General features: G+C 36.8%; 1 protein-coding gene across 1 annotated transcript in view; it reads right to left on the reverse strand.

The window, feature by feature from the left end:
- The window catches only part of USP34 (ubiquitin specific peptidase 34), a 194938-nt gene that overhangs the window by 60628 nt on the left and 114675 nt on the right, over nucleotides 1-19635 (reverse strand). The window contains 8 exon segments of the mRNA XM_029937436.1: nucleotides 2872-3044; nucleotides 6239-6333; nucleotides 6721-6798; nucleotides 6894-6950; nucleotides 7044-7190; nucleotides 8580-8645; nucleotides 11880-12040; nucleotides 12480-12663. Of these exon segments, the coding sequence (XP_029793296.1) occupies nucleotides 2872-3044; nucleotides 6239-6333; nucleotides 6721-6798; nucleotides 6894-6950; nucleotides 7044-7190; nucleotides 8580-8645; nucleotides 11880-12040; nucleotides 12480-12663 (961 nt within the window).

A 19635-nucleotide genomic window follows, 5' to 3' on the forward strand; every position in this document is an offset into this window, starting at 1 on the left:
ACCAGTGAAAGGAGATTAAGTTAACTTGAGTGCATGGTCTAAACTGAAAAAAAGTGACAACTCTGGAGGGAAGGAAATGGTTAAGTGTCAAAGTAGTAACTGAGAAGTTTGGATGTGCTAGGATCCACTCTAAACTCATCACGTGTGGCCTAAAAAAAATCCTTCATCTTGGCATCAATTTCTACTTCTACACATGGAAACATTGTGAAAAATATCAGTAAGTATAGTAAGTTGGCAGTCTTGCTATGGTTTTTCAAATGGTTTGAAAAGAGTTCTAAAAAGTAGGATGTATATATACAATGCCTACTTCTTAACTTCATTTATATAGTATTTTAGAAGCTATCATCTTCTTCTCGCTCATTTCCTGCAACTTCTAAACATAGTCAAAATAGTTCTTTTTTAAATTTTTTTTAAAACGTTTATTCATTTTTTGAGAGAGAGAAAGAGCAGGAGTGGAGGGCGGGGCAGAGAGCGAGCGAGCGAGCGAGCGAGCGAGCGAGAGAGAGAGAGAGAGAGAGAGAGAGAGAGATACAGACTCTAGGGCAGGCTCCAGGCTTTGAGCTTGTTAGCACAGAGTCAGATGCAGGGCTCGAATCCACAAGCTGCAAGATCACCACATGAGCTGAAGTTGGAGGCTTAACCAAGACTGAGCCACAAAAGCACCCCTAAACACATTCAAATTCTTAACTCCATATTCCTCTATAGCTAAAGTCACCATCTTCTCTTCTCTCCAAAGAAAGAGCACATTCCTCTCTTATAGAAAAGCCTACCCTCATTGTTTACATTTCTCATCTCCCATTTAGTAAAACATTTACTGGATGTTCATTAAGTGCCAGGCAATGGAGTATAAAGATTAAAATGCAGTTCTTTCCCAAATCTTAAAACACGGGGGGGGGGGTTCTTCAAACCTTAAAAACTGTAATCAGTAGAACTTTTTATACAAAGAAAACATTGCTAGAAGCCTATTATGTAAAACAGAACTTCTCCATGTAAAGAACGCAAAGAAAAAGAGCTGGACCTGTTCTGCTTTCCTCTCTCACTTGTTTCCATTCCTCACCTTTGTGCTCCTTGAGGCACATGTACGTTAAGTTTGAAAATCACTGGTCTTATAAATGCAGTAACAATTTGAAGGTAACTAGATATGAAGCAAGTGTCATCTTTAACTCTCTGCAATCTGCCTCTATATTGCCATACCCAAATGAAATTGCTATGATAAAGATAACCAACAACTTTACATGTTATTTTCAGTTATGTTCTTATTGAACTTTTCCTTTGCTTTAGCATTCAATACTTCTGACCACATTCCCATTTTCTTGAGATCTTCTTGAAATACTGACCCCACTATTCACCTAGCTGATCAAGCCACAAATCTGAGTCATTCTTGACTTTTCTTCCTCCCTCTAGTAGTAGAATAAAATGGAAGCTTCAAAGCGACAAAAACATTTACTTATTTTTTTTTTGAGAGAGAGAGTGAGCGCACACACGCGTGAGTAGGAGAGAGGGAGAGAGAATCTTAAGCAGGATCCATGCTGTGTAGAACCTAATGCGGGGCTCAATCCCACCACCCTGGGATCATAACCTGAGCCAAAATTAAATCAAGAGTTGGACGCTCAACCAAACCACCCAGGTATCCCAACCTTGCTCTTTACTGCCCCTCTACTGCCATCACTACAAGAATAATAAATTACGTGGTAGACAGATATTCAATAACTTTGCTGGATTCATTTATTCATTCAATCATCAAGTCTTATTAATGCTCTATGTATACTTGCGCATTGTGCTACCATCTTCCCTGTGGTTTATCAGAATAGATTCCCTACATTCCTTTCATCATCCTCTACTTTATTTCTATTGCTTGTAGTCAGTCTATTTTCCAGTTCTCTACTTAAAATCTTTCAACGGTTTCACATTAAAAAAAAAGAGAGAGAGAGACTAAAATCATTGAGGTGCCTGGTGGCTTAGCCAGTTGAACATCCGACTCTTGATTTCAGCTCAGGTAGTGATTCAAGGGTTGTGAGATATTGCCCTGCATCGGGGTCTATGCTGAGTGTTGAGCCTGCTGAAGATTCTCTCTCTTTCCCTCTGCCCCTCACCCGAGCTTACAGGTGCTCAGTCTTTTAAAACAAAAAAATGACATGACCTACAAATAAAATGACTGGCCACTGCCTTTTGTCCATTATCAATTCCACCCCCACCTCCTACTCACCTAAAGAGAACAACCATTCCTCTCAGCCTAGTCCTTATTCAAACTCTGCTTCAATGCTACTTATGTGAAAGCCATCTCTGATTTCAGTAGATTTGAGATATACTCATAATCCTATCTTATGACACATTCTGTTAGTAATTTTTTTTAAGTTTATTTATTTTCTGAGAGAGAGAGAGAGAGAGAGAGAGAGAGAGCGAGCAACAAACACATACGCACAAGCAAGGAAGGGGCAGCGAGAGGGATGGGGAGAGAGAGAACCCCAAGCAGGCTCCACATTGGCAGCTTGAAGCTCAATAAGGAGCTTGAACCCATGAACAATGAGATCATGACCTGAGCTGAAACTAGGAGTCTGACACTTAATCAACTGAGCCACCCAGGCATCCCAGTAATTTCTTTTTCAGTAAGATGTGCCTACTAGACTTAAGTTCTGTCAGGTAAGAAATCATGTTTACTTGTTCAATGCCATGCCCCTGATGCCTAGGAGTGCCTAGAACACAATCCTAGTAAATAATATTTATTGGCTAATGACTGAGGTACCATACTCTACTTAAATACATTCCTCTTTCTAAAATTTAATATCATTTTGGTTACAACTTTGTAACAATGATTGTTTTGTTATGGAGAATTACAATAACCACAGGCAAGAGAAAGAGATAAAAAATTACCTTCTTTCCTATCACTCTTTCCCATTAGAAAATCTTCCGTATAGGGTGTCATATCCAAACGTAATGGGAAGGAAAAGTGTGTGTTTACTTTCTCTTTCATCATGGTTACCATATTAAAGGTATACCTCATAGTATTAAAACTCAGAATGCGAGGCAATTTCTTAAAACATGCCCTGAAAGACAGAAAAAAAAAAGGAAAAAAAACAGTTAAAAAATCTCTTTCAAAAGGAAGTATAACTGGCATCATTTATTGTACATTATTTCAACATTCAACTCAGAGTAAATAATAAGAAAGTATTCTAAATCGTGTTCTTATTACATTAAATGTATCTATAACCATATTTCTCCCTCTTACATGACTTCTTTCATTCTGAAAGGGTTTACCTGCATTTAGGTAAGAAAAATTAAAAGTAACAGCATACTGTGGTACATTCCATGAAGATATTAAAGGTGCTACAGAAGCATAAAAAGACACCACACCGTACATACTCCAAAGATAAGGGGAGGGTGTTTGGTTCAGAGTTTTCTCTTCCACTTAAATAACAGGAAGTGACCTACTTATTTTTATAAATTAGAATTGCAAAGCCTGGATGTATTATTTACAAGATTATGACTGTCTAAGTTATTTAACCTCTCTGGGCTTAATTCCTAAAGTGGAGACTAAAGTGTCTACTTCCTACTACTTTTAGAATAGTGCTCGACAAATAGCATTCAATAAATGCTGCTGGGTATTACAACAACAGCAACAGCACCAAAGTAACTGGTTACCCATATCTTATGGTATAATAAATATTGCTAGTTAAAATTAAAAAATAAATAAAACACCAAGATTGCAGTTTAAACAAAAATATATATGAGCCGGATTCGTGGAAAATATGAATTTAAGGGATTAATTCTTCACCGTACTTAGGATTCTAAGATTCTGAATCCAAAGTTAGTTTAAGGAAAAAAATAGGAATTTAGAGGAAGGATTTCATAAGCAGAAGAAATAAGAATTCTAAAAATCCATCATTACAGATTTTTCGAACTGGCAAAAGATGATGTTATAGAAGTATAAGGGAATCAAATGATGAAGGCCCTTGTGTGCCATGTCAGACTATGAATTTTAGCCTGAGAGCTAGAGTCACTAAAGGACCTGTGGTTGACTGTGGAACCATGCATGATTTAGAGGAGAAAAGACATAAATGGATCTAAAATGAGAGAATTATGTTGTAGACTTACTAAATCTATGAGACACACAAGTCACAGTTGGGAGAACACAGCACAGGTAAGATGATTTAAGAATGAATCATAAGCATGTCAGTAGAGACTAACGTTATGGTGGTAGAAGAATTCAGGAAAGAATGAATAAACTGAGAAAGAAATAGGTTTAAATACAGGGCAGAAGCTGATCCTTAGCCCATTTCTGCTGAACACTTATTATGTTACTACAGACACTCAAAAGTATGGTAATAATATAAAAGACTGAGTAATACTTTGCCTGAGAGACAAGGCACTATTTCAGAAAAACATGAGAATATTAGCCAAAAGGAGAGAATGTTTCAAGAAGTAGGTTATTGAGAATGACATATATTTTCAGTAAGTTTATTTATAAAATTCCAACTAAAATGACATTCTCCAACGCCTCAAATGCCTCAGCCTCTCAATTATCTGACTGATTCCTCATTATATCCCTCCACAGTAACAAATTTTTAATGGACTCCACTCTAACTCTTATAAGTCATATCCTAATCCAATTCTCAACAGATGAACTTGTCTTCTCCCTGAAATCACCTGCACAGCTATGGTTTAAGTATGTCTACCTTTACAACCTTTCTCTCTTAAAACCAACTTGACTTCTGGAGGCTGAGAAAAAGAACACCATTCCTATTAGTGCAGATTTCCCTGTAAAAATCTTCTATTAAGCAATCTTAAGAGATGGCTTTTCATTCTCTGCTTTCCAATATGCCCAGATTTTTGTCATCTAGAAAACTGTTGTTTAATCTCAAAGCCCTTTCTAGATTCCATTTTCCTTTTTTTTTTTTTTTTTTTTTAATTGCCAAACTTCTAAAATGAATGATCTAGGGGCCCCTGGGTGGCTCAGTCGGTTACCCTCCAACTTCGGCTCAGGTCATGATCTCACAGTTCGTGGGTTTGAGTCTCACGTTGGGCTCTGGGCTGACAGCTAGCTCAGAGCCTGGGGTCTGTCTTCGGATTCTGTATGTCCCCCTCTCTATGACCCTCCCCTGCTCTCACTGTCACTGTCTCTCTCTCTCTCTCTCTCAAAAGTAAAAATCATTAAAAAAAAAAAGAAAATAAAAATGATCTATAATTGATGCCACATAACTTGACGCCATGTAACTTGACAACTCTGCATCTAATTGCTACAACTTAAAAAAACATATCAATAAACCATCTTTTGTAAAACCAAATGTTTATACTCAGCTGTCATTTTTCCTCTCTTTTTTGTGGACTATGTCAATTGAATACCTTCCTCATGAGATTCCCTGCCCCAGTTTCTAGTACTATCCTATCCCCTGATTTTCTTTCTTTCCTGGCTTCACTTCCATCACTTCCTCCTCTGCACTTTTAGGTTGCCTTAGATCTCATAGTCAGTCCTTTGCAAAAGTTATGTTCTTTCTCAGGCACATGTTCAAATGGTGTCAACCAATTATACAAACAATCCCCAAATCAAAATGTTAACCGTTTTATGTCACCGTATATTACTAATCATATTTTCTATTACCGGTAAATCCAAGTCCTCCACTTTGAAGCAGGCTGGCCTAATCTTGGACTTCTTTAACATACAAGGTGATTTGTATTTCTCTGCGTTTGTTCCTAATAACAACTGTATATGATGCTCTCTCAATCCAATTTCTATTTGCCATTCAATGTTCACCTGTAGAATTGAAACTTTACCCAATAAGGCTGTCCTAAACTGGCTATCATATGGTTAGCACTTCAGAGATTCAGAGGAGGACATCTTCAGTTCCTGAGGGGAATCACTATCATGATTTAGTGAGTGCACAAAAAAGGGCAATGTCTATTGGTAAATATTTGTAGGTTTCAGGCCCAATATGGGGCTCAAACTTAACAACCAGAGCCAACATAACAAGAGCCATATGCTCTACCGACTAAGCCAGCCAGGGGCCTGGACCCTGGTAAATATTTGATTAATTAAAAGGACAAAAATAATTTGGAAAAATTTAAAGGTGCTTGAAAGTATATTTAAATAACTGAATGAAAAGCTGGTAAGAATGAGCACTAAGCAGCTGACCTTAATCACATAATTTTCATTAAACTTTAACATAAATTTATACTAAGTTTGTGTTTTACTACCATGAGATTATATATCAAAATGATAAACATTACATTTCAAAAAGCATACCTTTTTTCAGCTCGTACTTTCTTCCCACAATGAGAACAAGTATACATGTTGTCACCTTCTAAAGTGTCTTTAATAGTAACTTCATCAAGAGATTCCTGTGTATTAAACCAGATTTTAAAGTTTCATATTACTGTTCATAGTATATAAAATTACAAAAAGCAATAATTACAATTTGAGCAGAATGCAGAGGAAAACAAACTATTTTATAAAGGACTCTAAATTTTAGTAAACAAATGATTCCCCTCAAATTGACGAGATGCTCCATAAATCTAACTAAATTTTTCAAAAGTGCAAGTATTTCGATTTTGAATGGGAAAAAAAATCAGCTTTTTGGTCTACCTCTAATTCTTACTTGATTTGCATAACAAGAAGAAAATAGATGAAAACACAAAATTTAATCTTCTATCAAGGTAATAAAATTAAACTTGCTGTATACAAAGTTTAAATGCAGAAAAAGTCTAAATAATATATACATTACTCACATAAATGTTCTTCATATCAGCTACTTGGCACCTCACAGTATAAAATTCTTCAGCAGTCTGACTAACATGTTCACAATCCTGGTCAATCAATAGTCAAATATTAGAAATTTATTACAATAAGCTAAAATATACAGTAAGATTTCCAAAAAGTAAAGAACAGGGACACTACTTACCAAGGACACAACATTGTTTGTAATTACACCTCCAAATAAACTTTTGACGGTATTTTTCTTTAATAAAAAAAAAAAAAAATCAAAAGTGACTAATTAAAATAGGGCAAATCTGTACAGATTTCAAAGAAACTTCAGTATCCTGTTACTAACCAGTTCTGGAGACATTTCTTCAATTTTAGTAATTAGATCAGTAAAAAATTCTGTCATATCTTTCTGCTCCCCAGTATTCAGAGGCTGCTTATCCATGGTATATGTTTTACAAAAGGGTCTAGGGTTATATGCTTTGCATTCACTCTCCTGCAAAGGACAAGGGGGAGGGGTAGATCATCAAAGAAATCTATGTCTCAAATAAAAGAATATTATCAAAAGGTTCTTGAATAAATAATAAAACAATAACAAAATGGAATAAATCTACAAAGAACTACTCTATTCTATTTCAGTTTTGTAGCATTTTCAATTTACTAAGTCTTGATAATAGAAGACACTTAAATTACTGTTAAGTTATGAAATTTGTATCTTTTAAGTAGTCATTTCTAAGAAGGAATTTGGGACTTAAAGGATACAGATTTGTACTGTGAAACAAAATGCAAAACTTTGGAAGGTTGAGTAAATTTTCCTACACACTGAACTTTAGTGATTCTGAAAGAATAGCTTAAAACACTTTGCTGTTCTGTCAGTTCAGATGGCATGTTACAACTCCATTAAAGACAGATTAAAAGTGGGATCAAAGTATGACTAGTAAATCTTTTAGTTTTATTAACAATTTTATTTATCGAGCCCTTAAGTAATAGAAGCTGTCCTCAGGACTCTAACAAGTGAGAGAAGTAACTATCACTGCAAGAGGTGCAGTGGGTGGGGGTGAGAGAGTTACGGAATCAGCGTTCTCTTAGACGAGGCGAAGACAAGTTGCTCTGGGAGGACGACAGTAAGCAGGGAGGAGAGCGCTACAGAAAAGTCTACTGCAGGCAGAGGGAGCAGCACGAACAGCTGTGCAAGTGATGGAGCCAACAGGGTGATGGTCTTCCAAGGACTGATACTTGCTACAGGGTGAGCTAGACACAGAGCAGGGTAAGAGAGGAGGTCGTAGGGACACTTGGCTGGCTCAGTTGGAGAAGCGTGCAATGCTCGATCTCAGGGCTGTGCGTTCAAGCACCACCGTGGGAAAAAAAAAAGAAAAGTCTTAAAAGAAAAAAATGAAGTAAAATCTTAAAAAAAAAAAAACCCAAAAATTTTAAGAAAGAAAGAAAAGAGAAAGTTAAAAGGAAGGGAGGGGCAAAATCAGAACACATGTGCCACTGATGCTGAACCTGAGTACTAGTCGGCTTATAATAAAAAAGCCACTGAACAGTTTTAAGCAGGAAAATAACTGTAAGATTTGCTAATTTTTAAAGATTGATTACTTTTATACTTTTGGGGGTTGGAATTAAGAGGTACAAAGAGCAATCAATCAGAAAACTATGGGGGGGGGGTTGTGACCTGTGATGGGAAAAGGATCAGATACAAAGAATTCTTCAAAGGACAAATTAACAGAATGCAGATGATGGAGATATAACCGTTAAAAGTTACTCTTAAAAAATTACTGACGAATTCAACTTGAAAATAAGAGTATACTTTCAGGGCAAATCCAATACAAATGAAGACAAGGTTATATCTAATTAGTTTTCCATACATGGTTCTCAAACATACCATTAAATATGTAAACATTTTTTGAAGTTCCAGAAGAGTGGTCTTATGCTTCATATCTTCTGAATACTGGAAATCAAGAGAACATTCTCCATTAAAACATACTGATGATAGCAAATTAGACATTCTAGTACAAAAAGTATTACAATGTGCTTAATACCATATCTGTTTTCATTCTTTTACCTCTGTGTAGGAAAAAATAGTCTATTCTTTATTTAGCAATTTAGTGTTTTAAAAATTGAAGGACAGTCTGTAAGAAAATGGAATAAAGAGATCTAAAAAATTATTGTTTTCCAGATCAACACTCATTTGGTGCAATGCTGAGTTCCCAAGTTGGTGATTGTGCAAGAGCAGAAAACATCTTAGGTATGCAACAAAGCTGTTTTCTACAAATAAATCCATAAATTAAAAAAATTCATTATAATAATACATAACATTTCACCATCATCTAGTTGTATTTTTTTCTATATTTTATTTATTAATTTATTTGAAAATTTTCTATATATTCAAATATCATTAACTGAGATTCAGGTATCTGACTAGACTCATTCACTACATTTAGTCCTGAACACCAGCCTTATAGTCACTTAGATATACTCTATCTCATCCAAGTATTAAAATAAACCTAAACCTATAATGTACTATCCTCACTACAAACTACCTGTCATAATTTTGAAGAAGCTCTGATAGTCTCAAGGAATAATAAGGCTTCCAGATGACACAAGTATATACTAGTTATTTGTGTCAATTTTGTGGGGAATGTTAAGTAATGTGGTTCTGCTATTTTGGAGCTTACAATCAAACTGAGGACATAGGGACATTGAAATAGGAGTCTATTCAACATATAGTTAGTGCAAAATTATATGATATGAAGTACAATAGGAATTGAATAAAAGGAATCAACATTATTGGCAAAATGACAGTAATATTCCTGGCATATGGCAGAATTCTTCTGAACTAAGAAAAAGCAAGAATATTTTATTTAATGTGTAAGTTCAAAATATATACCCTACATGTGTATTAACTACTCAAGGAATACATGTTTGTACCCATTAGGATGGCTACTAACAAAAAACAGAAAACAAGTTCAGCAAGGCATGTTAAGAAACTGGCACCTTTGTGCATTGCTGGTAGGAATATAAAATAGCAGCCACTATGGAAAAGAGGCATGGTGATTCCTCAAAGAATTAAACACAGAATTCCCATATGATCAATCCAGCAAATCCACCTATGGGTGTGTATAAAAAAAAAAAAAAAGTAAAAGCAGGGGCTCAAATGGCTATCTGGATACTGTATTCATGGAAACATTTAAAAAAGCCAAAAGACCTAAGAAACCCAAAAGTGTCTGCAGATGAATGGATAAACAAAACATGGCATATATACACAATGGAATATTATTCACCCTTAAAAAATTGATACATGCTACACATGAAAAGTTGAAAACACTATGCTAAAAAGGTTGTCTGATTCCACTTTAATGAGGTACCTAGGACAGTCAAATAGTACAGTAGTACTAGTCATACAGGTAGTACAGTAGTAGTTGCAAGGGGTTTGGGAGAAGGTAGAATGCAAAGTTCTTAATGGGGTACAGAGTTTGAGTTGGGGGAAGTGAAAAAACTGTTGAGATTGATGGTGGTCAATGCTGTGGTCAATGTGTTGTGAATGTACTAACTACCACAGAATTGCACACTTATGTATGGCTAATATGATAAATTTTAGTGGTGTATATTTTACCACAATTAAAATACATGTTGGGGCACCTGGGTGGCTCAGTCAGTTGAGCATCCAGGCTTTTGCTCAAGACATGACTTCGGGGTTTGTGATTTTGAGCCCTGCATCGGGCTCTGTGCTGACAGCTAGCTCAGGGCCTGGAGCCCACTTCGGATTCTGTATCCCCCCCCTGCTCACATTCGCTCTCTCAAAAATAAATAAAACATTAGAAAAAAAATTTTTTAATAAAATAAAATACATGTACAACCTTATTTAATCACTGTGAACAAAAGATCAGGAAATGAAAATGTTTTCATGTAAATAATCAAGTGAGCATTTGACTAGAGGCAATTTCCAAAGTCATGTCCAATTCTATTAAGAATTTTCCTATACAGGGCGCTTGAGTGGCTCAGTCAGTTAAGTGTCCAACATTTGATTTCACCTCAGGTCATGATCTCACCGTTTTGAGACGGAGCCCCATCCATGGAGCCTAAGATTCTTTCTCCCTCTAACCTTCCCCAGCACACAGGTGCACATTCTCACTCTCAAAAAAAAAAAAAAAAAAAAAACTATTTATGTAGAGTCAAGTCTAAATTATAGTTTTTAACCAAAAACACCATTTATGAGACCTACTCCCAATTAGCACATCTGAATATGTGATTGTTCTTTCTGGTGGTTCATATTAATTCCTAAAACTGCTAACAGGTAAATGGTGATCATCAATATGAAGAAGAAAAATCACAAAGTATGGTCATGTTAACAGCTAGGGAAAAAAAAGCATTGAAACTACGTGATCATGAAACTCTTTCATCAGAACATCAGTCTCAGGCAATAATCTTAAAAGCATTAATATAACTAAAGCCAAAAAAAAAAAAAAAAAAAAAAAGGGCACCACACCTGACTACAACTTGGAGACTTTGAAGCTGAACTTAAACATATTAAGAATTCAATGAAGTTACACAAAGAACTGCAATATTTTTTTAAGGAGAATAAATCTGAACATCAAGATTACATGATGAAGGAAAATAAAAAGCCAATGATAAGCATAAAGCAAGTTTCACAAGAAATTATAAAAGTAGTGCAGAAGGCAAACTAAAAAACAGTCATGGCTAAAAAGAATGAAAACCAGAAATAAGTTAAGAAAAATAACAAGAAGCAAAGCTTACCCAAATAAAGTAGGCTCCCTATTGAATTTACTTTTGGATAAAAATAAAAGAAATAGTAATTCTGGCATATTCCCCTACTTTGTTTTCAGCTTTGCTTATTTTCTATGTGATGAAAATTTGTATTCATTTTTACTGAAAATATATTCATTGTCTACAATGGAGTGTGTGTGTGTGTATGTGTGTATATATATAGTTGTATTCCACAACAATGTTTCCCTTAAGAAATAAAAAAATCATACTAATATGTATTACTCTGTTAAACTGTAAAACTAAGATATACATAAGCTACCTACATAATCCAATAGTCATCTTTCAATTCAAAAATTATTTTCTCAATGTTTTACTAAATTGAAATAATCAAGATTTCTTAACAAAATTTAAAACTTTTCTTTTACACTTTTAATTCTAAAAGTGAGGAAAACTGTACCTTTGCAGTGAAGACAGCCTGTCTGGCCTCCGGTATCATATAAAGTTGCTGAATAGTAGAAGCCAAGTAACAAGTAGCTCCAAGGTTAGTCAGGCCAACAAATCTACACTCAGCACGAACATCTTCATGAGGCCAATAGTCCCATTTATAAGGGGCATGGGCTGCTGGAAAAAAAGGGAGGAAAGGATGCCCTCCCCCCACAAATAAACTATTAAACATAATGTATTTTGCTTTTACTGACAGCCACCACTCTCCATCACTTTAGTTAATATACATAAAACATAAATTAACATTGTGTGTCAACTATACTCAAATAAAATAATAAGAAATAAAATTAGTAAAAATACACAGAAAAACTAATTCATTCCCTAAAAATCCAAAAGAATGTTAAAATCTGATTTTTCTTGACACTATTATTTAACCAAGAAATTCCTACCAATACCTATAAAGAGTCCTTTACACCTGTTTTTCTTAAATTAATGTTTATTTAACATCTTATAATGTTAAAGTGTGTAAACAGTGAATTCTTTAAGCCATGCCCTCCAAAACCTCTTTCCCGCAACCAAAATTTATAAAGATTCAAAGGAAAAGAATGCTTACACTGCATGTGTTGTGCCATAACCCAGTTGTGTATTAGCCTGTAATTTTCAACAGATCCCTTCACCATCTCTACTAGCAAATCATAAGCAGCAGCTCTTGAAGAATGGGATTTGCACTTTGGCTGTTGTCTGTCTTTTAGACTAGGCAACAAAAATAGGAGATTGAAGATATCTCTTAAAAATTCCTGGAAAAAAGAGAAAGACCAAGTGTATTATCTAAAATTGCATTTCAATTATATTCCAAATATAATTAATAACTTACACGGAGTGAATTAGATTATATGACAATCTACAATTTTCTAAAAGGCTGTTTAAAAACTTAGAACAACTTCATATACCATCATCTAAAAGTTTCTCCAACGTTCATTTCACTTAAAGAAAACAGAATGAGTAAGGATTACCGTTACTCTTCCATCCTTTCGATACCTACCAGGCTCTTTCTTAGATTCCCATCTATAATGCTACTATTTTCCACTCCATTAAGTGACCAAAAGTTTTTGTTAAGGACTTACTATGTCCTATTCTTGACTGCCTTTGCATTTCCTCCAGTTTCTCTGTATTTCACTCTAATAACAGTAATAACAGCACCAAAAGTAGCAACTTACTCCTAATGAGAAGTTATTCTGCCAGATACTACTCTAAGGCCCCCATACCAAAAACAGAGAAGACAAAAAAACCTTGCTTGGAATCAGAATTGAAAGATGCCAGAGTCAGGATTTCAGACTTTCCATCCTAGTGAAGTTCAAACTGCAACGTGAGGTTTTTTCACTCGAGATATATTTTTCTCCAAATCTGATCTGCTTGAGAAAGGATCAGGTCATCTTTCCACCTGTTTTTTCTAATTGGTCCTTTGCTACTTTACCAGATAGTTATTTCTCACATACCTCAACTACTACTATATTCTGGGTTATAAAATGTCCGGTGTACTATGTAGTAAAGAGGTACTGCAGTTAACAGTGACATTCTCTTAGCCTTAAAAAGGTTGGATTGTAAGGTTGGCCCCTTACTATCATGGAAAATTTGAATGGTGAGTAGTTCCCTCCTCTGATATGCAACTGTTCCTAAGTGATAAAAGTGGCTCACTGTGCTGTGTATTTGGTTCAAACCCATGAACCATGAGATTATGACCTGAGCCAAAGTTGGACAGACACTTAACCAACTGAGTCACCCAGGCGCCTCCTGGCAGTTTTTTTCTTGTTTTTTAAATTTAAAAAAAAATTTACATCCAAGTTAGTTAGCATATAATGCAACAAGGACCTCAGGAGTAGATTCCTTAATGCCTCTTACCCATTTAGCCCATCGCCCCTCCCACAACCCTCTGTTCGTTATTCATATTTAAGAGTCTCAAGTTTTGTCCCCCTTCCTGTTTTTATTTTTGCTTCCCTTCCCTTATGTTAATCTGTTTTATATCTTAAAGTCCTTATATGAGTGAAGTCATATGATATTTGACTTTCTCTGACTAATTTTGCTTAACAAACACCCTCTAGTTCCATCCATGTAGTTACAAATGGAAAGATTTCATTCTTTTTGATTACCGAGTAATACCCATTGTGTGTGTGTATGTGTGTGTGTGTGTGTGTGTGTGTGTGTGTGTGTGTGTATCTTCTTTATCCATTCATCCATCAATGGACATAGGAGCTCTTTCCATACTTTGGCTTTTGTTGATAGTACTGTTATAAACTATGGGGTGCATGTGCCCCTTCAAAACAGCATACCTTAATCCCTTGGATAAATACCTACTAGTGCCACTGCTGGATCGTAAGGTAGTTCTGTTTTTAATTTGTTGAGGAACCTCCATACTGCTTTTCAGAGTGGCTGCACCAGTTTGCATTCCCACCAGCAGTGCAAGAGATCCTCTTCGCATCCTCACCAACATCTGTTGTTGCCTGAGTTGTTAATGTTAGCCATTCTGACAGGTGGTATCTCCTTGTGGTTTTGATTTGTATTTCCCTGATGATGAGTGATGCCAAGCACGTTTTCATGTGTCTTTTGGCCATCTGGATGTCTTCTGGGGAGAAGTGTCTATTCATTCTTATGCCCATTTCTTCACCAGGTTGTTTTTTGGGTGTTGAGTTTGGTAAGTTCTTTATAGATTTTGGATACTAACCCTTTATCTGCTATGTCATTTGCAAATATCTTCTCCCATTCTGTCGGCTGCCTTTTAGTTTTGTTGACTGTTTCTTTCACTGTGCAGAATCCCAATAGTTCATTTTTGCTTTTGCTTCCCTTGCCTCCAGAGATGTGTTGAGTAAAAAGTTGCTGTGGCCAAGGTCAAAGAGGTTTTTGCCTGTTTTCTCACCTAGGATTTTGATGGCTTCCTGTGTTGCGTTTAGGTCTTTCATTCAGTTTGAGTTTATTTTTGTGTGTGGTGTAAGAAAGTGGTCCAGGTTCATTTTTCTACATGTTTTCTGCATGTTGGTGTCCAGTTTTTCCAGCACCATTTGCTGAAGAGACTGTCTTTATTCCATGGGATATTCTTTTCCTGTTTTGCCAAAGATTAGTTGGTCATACATTTGTGGGTAGATTCCTGGCTTTTCTATTCTGTTCCAGGGATCTGAGTGTCTGTTTTTGTGCCAGTACCATACTGTCCTGATGATTAAAGCTTTGTAAGACAGCTTGAAGTCCGAGATTGTGAAGCCTCCTGCTTTGGTTTTCTTTTTCAAGATTGCTTTGGCTATTTGAGGTCTCAGTTTTGTTTTTTAAGGTTAATATTACTTGGTGATCAGAAGTGGAATGCAAAGACCCCCTAACAACTCCAAGGCTGGTGAACAAAACATGCTAGTACCAAGACAACCAATGGTACTCACTGCTCCCCTTCGGGGAATTCTACATAACCTGCTAGGATGACTTACACAGAGACAGCATCAGCTTTGCCACTCCACAAGTTCATGAAAAGGAAATCTCTAAAATCATGTAAAGGAACAATTATCCTGAAACAGCTTTAGCCCAGATATTAGAAGACAGACTATGAATAAAAGGAGAAAGTTTCAGAGAAAAATGAGATATACCAAACCCATTCTATTACTAATTGAATTACAAAATAGCCTTTATGAAAGTATTTCAAGAATATAGTTCCTTCTAATTTTGAGACTGAAAAAAATTGTTAAAGGAAATATGACAAAATCATTGCTACAGAACGCCAACTATTTTTAACGTAGAAGATGAAGAACTTTTGACAGTTGATGAAGATACGAATTTCCTTCTATAAAACTTTGCTCAAAAGAGTTTGGATCTACCTTCAACATACATCTCAAATCCAACCACTTTTCCCCATCATCTCTATTTAGAACCACTCCAAACTTCCTAACTAGAACCCCAACATATTTGCCCTCCTCGTATTTACATGGAGTCAAGATCAGAGAAAAGATAATACAAAATAATTGCTTTCAAACACATGCAAAGAAGCTCAACCTTACTCATAATCACAAAAAGTAATAAGTAAAACCAAGAGAATTTTTTTCGCCTATCAGACTGGCAAATGAAATATGTGATATTATACTGGGTTGGTAGGAATGTGAGGAAACGGGCACTCATTCACATACAGTGTAGGTGGGACCATAAATTGGCTCAGTATCCACTGAGAGCAACATGGTTACATGGACCAAAATCAAAAAGGCACATACCCTATGAACTTGCAATTGTATTCCCAGAATTTTTTCCTACAGATTTCCTAAGTGCAAGATATTTATACATCTTCACTGCAATATCACTTGTAAGAGCATAAGTCCATTTTCATCATTAGGAAGCTAGTCAATGTGCGCGCGCGCACACACACACACACACACACACACACACACACAGGAAAAAAGAATATTGCAGTTGTTAAAAAGAACTAACTGTATACAGTATATACTGATACAGATAATCTTTATGGTTAAGTGCTCGGCCAAGTGAAGAGTATAAATGACCTCAGTGAGACAAATTGCTTAACCTGTCTATACCTTAATTTCATCATTTGTCAACATGGGGTCTACTAACAAAGGGCTCAAAACCTTCCTATGATTATTATTTGTTTAAATCAGCAAACAAAAGAGAGAAGATAAAAATTAGTCTTTTAAATACATGGGTAAAAAAACTCAAGAATTCTAGAAAAGAGGACAGAAAAATAATTTTTTAAAGTTTTTTAATGTTTATTCCTGAGAGTGAGAGCAAGTGAGCGAGAGAGAGAACAGAACTGGGGAAGGTGCAGAGAGAGAAAGGGAGAGACAGTATCTGAAGCAGGCTCTAGGTTCTGGGCCGTCAGCAGAGCCTGATGCGGGGCTCGAACCCACATACCGTGAGATCATGACCTGAGCTGAATTCAGACACTCAACTGACTGAGCCACCCAGGTGTCCCAGAAAAGAATTTTTAAACTTTTAATATTTGCAAAGTACAGAGTTCTACAAAGAAGAAAAATGACAAAAGATACACAATAATTATGAACAGAAAATTCACAAGTTAACACAAAGACACTCATCTTCAATAATAACAGAAAACATACAACTAAAGCAACAATAGGACTGCCAAAGGGGTGCCTGAATGACTCAGTTGGTTAAGGGTCCAACTTAGGCTCAGGTCATGATCTCATGGTTTGTGGGTCGGAGCCCCGCATTAGGCTCTGTGCTGACAGCTCAGAGCTTGGAGCCTGCTTCAGATTCTGTCTCCCTCTCTGTCTGCCCCTCCCCTACTCATGTTCTGTTTCTGTCTCAATAAATAAATATTAAAAAAAAAAAAGACTGCCAAAGACTTCACATGTAAGGAATGTGGAGCTGAGAACAGGTATTAGAAAAATTCTAATACAGTAAAACTGGAAGAATATACAGATAGAACCTTTCGTAAACTAAGGTATTACAATTAAAATGAATCTAATTTACTTTTAAGAATATGAGTATAGAGGTGCCTAGGAGGCTCAGTTGGTTAATGGTCTGACTTTGACCCAGGTCATAATCTTGTGGTTTGTGAATTTGAGCTCAGCGTCAGGCTTTGTACAGATAGCTCAGAGCCTGGAGCCTGCTTCAGCTTCTGTGTCTCCCTCCCTCCCTCTCTGCCTCTCCTCCACTCATGGTCTATCTCTCTCAAAAATAAACGCACATTAAAAAAAAAAAAAACAAAGAAAGAAAGGAAAAAAAACACCTATGAGTATGGGGCAGTACCTGGGTGGCTCAGTTGGTTAAGCATCCAACTATTGATTTTTGGCTCAGGTTATGATCTCACAGTTCATGAGTTCAAGCCCCTCATCAGGGGAGAGCATGGAGCCTGCTTCAGATTCTCTCCCTCTCCTCTGTCCCTCCCTGGCTCATGCTATCTCTCCCTCTCTCTCAAAAATAAACATTAAAAGACTGAGTATAGGGGCGTCTAGTTGGCTCATTCAGTTAAGCAGGCAACTCTGGCCCAGGCCATACCTACTAGTTCGTGAATTTGAGCCCTGCATTGGGTTCTGTGCTGAAAGCTCAGAACCTGGAGCCTGCTTCAGATTCTGTGTCTCCCACTCTCTCTGCCCTTCCCCTACTTGCTCTCTCTTTCTCAAAAATAAACAAATATTAAAAAAAAAATTTAAATGAGTATATAATGGGACAGATGTGCAAAGATGTTGTTCCCTGCAGGTTGCAGGTTTTTTTTTTTTTTACAACCAGTAACAACATAACTAATAAACTTTTCTCTTTATGTATTCAATTTTTTAAAATGTTTTTAATACATTCACTTTTGTAAATGAAGAAAGCAGATCAGAGAATGGTATTTATGTAATATATTTACTTGAGTATTTAATGTATCCAGGGAAACTCCTGGAAAGCCATCCATCAGCTAAGCATCATGGGAAATAAAACTACACGAAGATCTTCTTTTGCACTATCTAAACATGTTTTCTTTCTTTACAATGATTTTCATGTTACAATATGTTATCAGAAAAATCAATACATTTACATTTTGGAATAAAAATGATATACTAGTTTATGTAACAAAATATTTCAACCAACAAAACTAAATCAAATTACTCCGAGTTTTAAGGCAAAATTAAAAAACTAGGACCTAAAAAAACAGCACAAGAAAGGGAGCTGCAGAATAGGGCAAGTATCACATATTTATCACCAGAACCTGTAAGAACACGAGTCTAAACCAAACAGATGCCATGACAGGCTTTAAGTTTCTCCTCTGATCTAGAAGGCCTAGGTTTCAGTTCCCCGAAATTAACAGGCAGTTACACATGGCCTAGAGCAAGAGAAACCACCTTCGCAACACCCAATCAGGGAAGGCCAGCTACCACTCTCCACATTCCTAAGGGTGAGGCCTGTAGATGGGAACTTTAGATAGGACCCTGTTACCTAATGTTAAATTTAACCCAAACAAGACCAGAGGCTCGCCCTGTAATTGGTTGATTTTAAAGGTACTCTTAAATGTGATTGGCTCCCGCCAAAAGTAACGAACACCCTGGACAATGTGTATGCTTAAGAGTTACTGCCAACGCTGTTATACAATAATGATTGGATGTCACAATTTCTTGTAACTTCCCCTTCCTAGACCCCATAAAAACCCTACTCAGCCCTTGTTCGGGGCTCTCAGTACGGATCCACTGCACTGGTAAAGTCTGTGATCCTGAACTTAGGCCTGGCGAGCCTAAGCCATAATAATAAATGCCCTTTGCTTTTACATGTGTGACTCGGTCTCCCAGGCGGTTTCTGGTTTTGGGGTGATATTGAAATCTTGGGCATTAGATCTAGTGTGTTGGCTGGGAATCCCCCTTCCCAGAGCTCTTGGGACCCCAACACGTTGGGCCTAATCGCCAGCTGGTGAGTGTACTGATTTCTTGTCTTTTGGTGTCTAAATTGTGTGTTTCTCCACTGAGAGGGTCCCAGGCGCTTCGGGACCATCTGCTGTCTAAGTGATCAGTTTGGGTTGGAGGGCCTCAAAGGAGACTTGCAGACGTGCAGTCTCGAGGCTGTGGGATCCAAGAGACGTCTTGGACCCACTCTGAGGTTGCCGAGAGGGTCCCAGGCGGTTAGGGACCCTCGGCAAAAAGTCCCAGGAGGTTTGGGACCATTCGTTGTCTGGCTGGGCGACTGGGGTCTATGACCCCAGCAGGAGACTAGAGAGCCACGTCACCTGTGGGGAGGTTTCAATGGTGGCAGCAGCGAGACCTCATTGTGTGTCTATTTCTCTGTGTGTCTATTTGTCTAAGTAT

Source organism: Suricata suricatta, chromosome 4 (assembly GCF_006229205.1).
Source record: "Suricata suricatta isolate VVHF042 chromosome 4, meerkat_22Aug2017_6uvM2_HiC, whole genome shotgun sequence".
Classification (NCBI taxonomy): Eukaryota; Metazoa; Chordata; class Mammalia; order Carnivora; family Herpestidae; genus Suricata; species Suricata suricatta.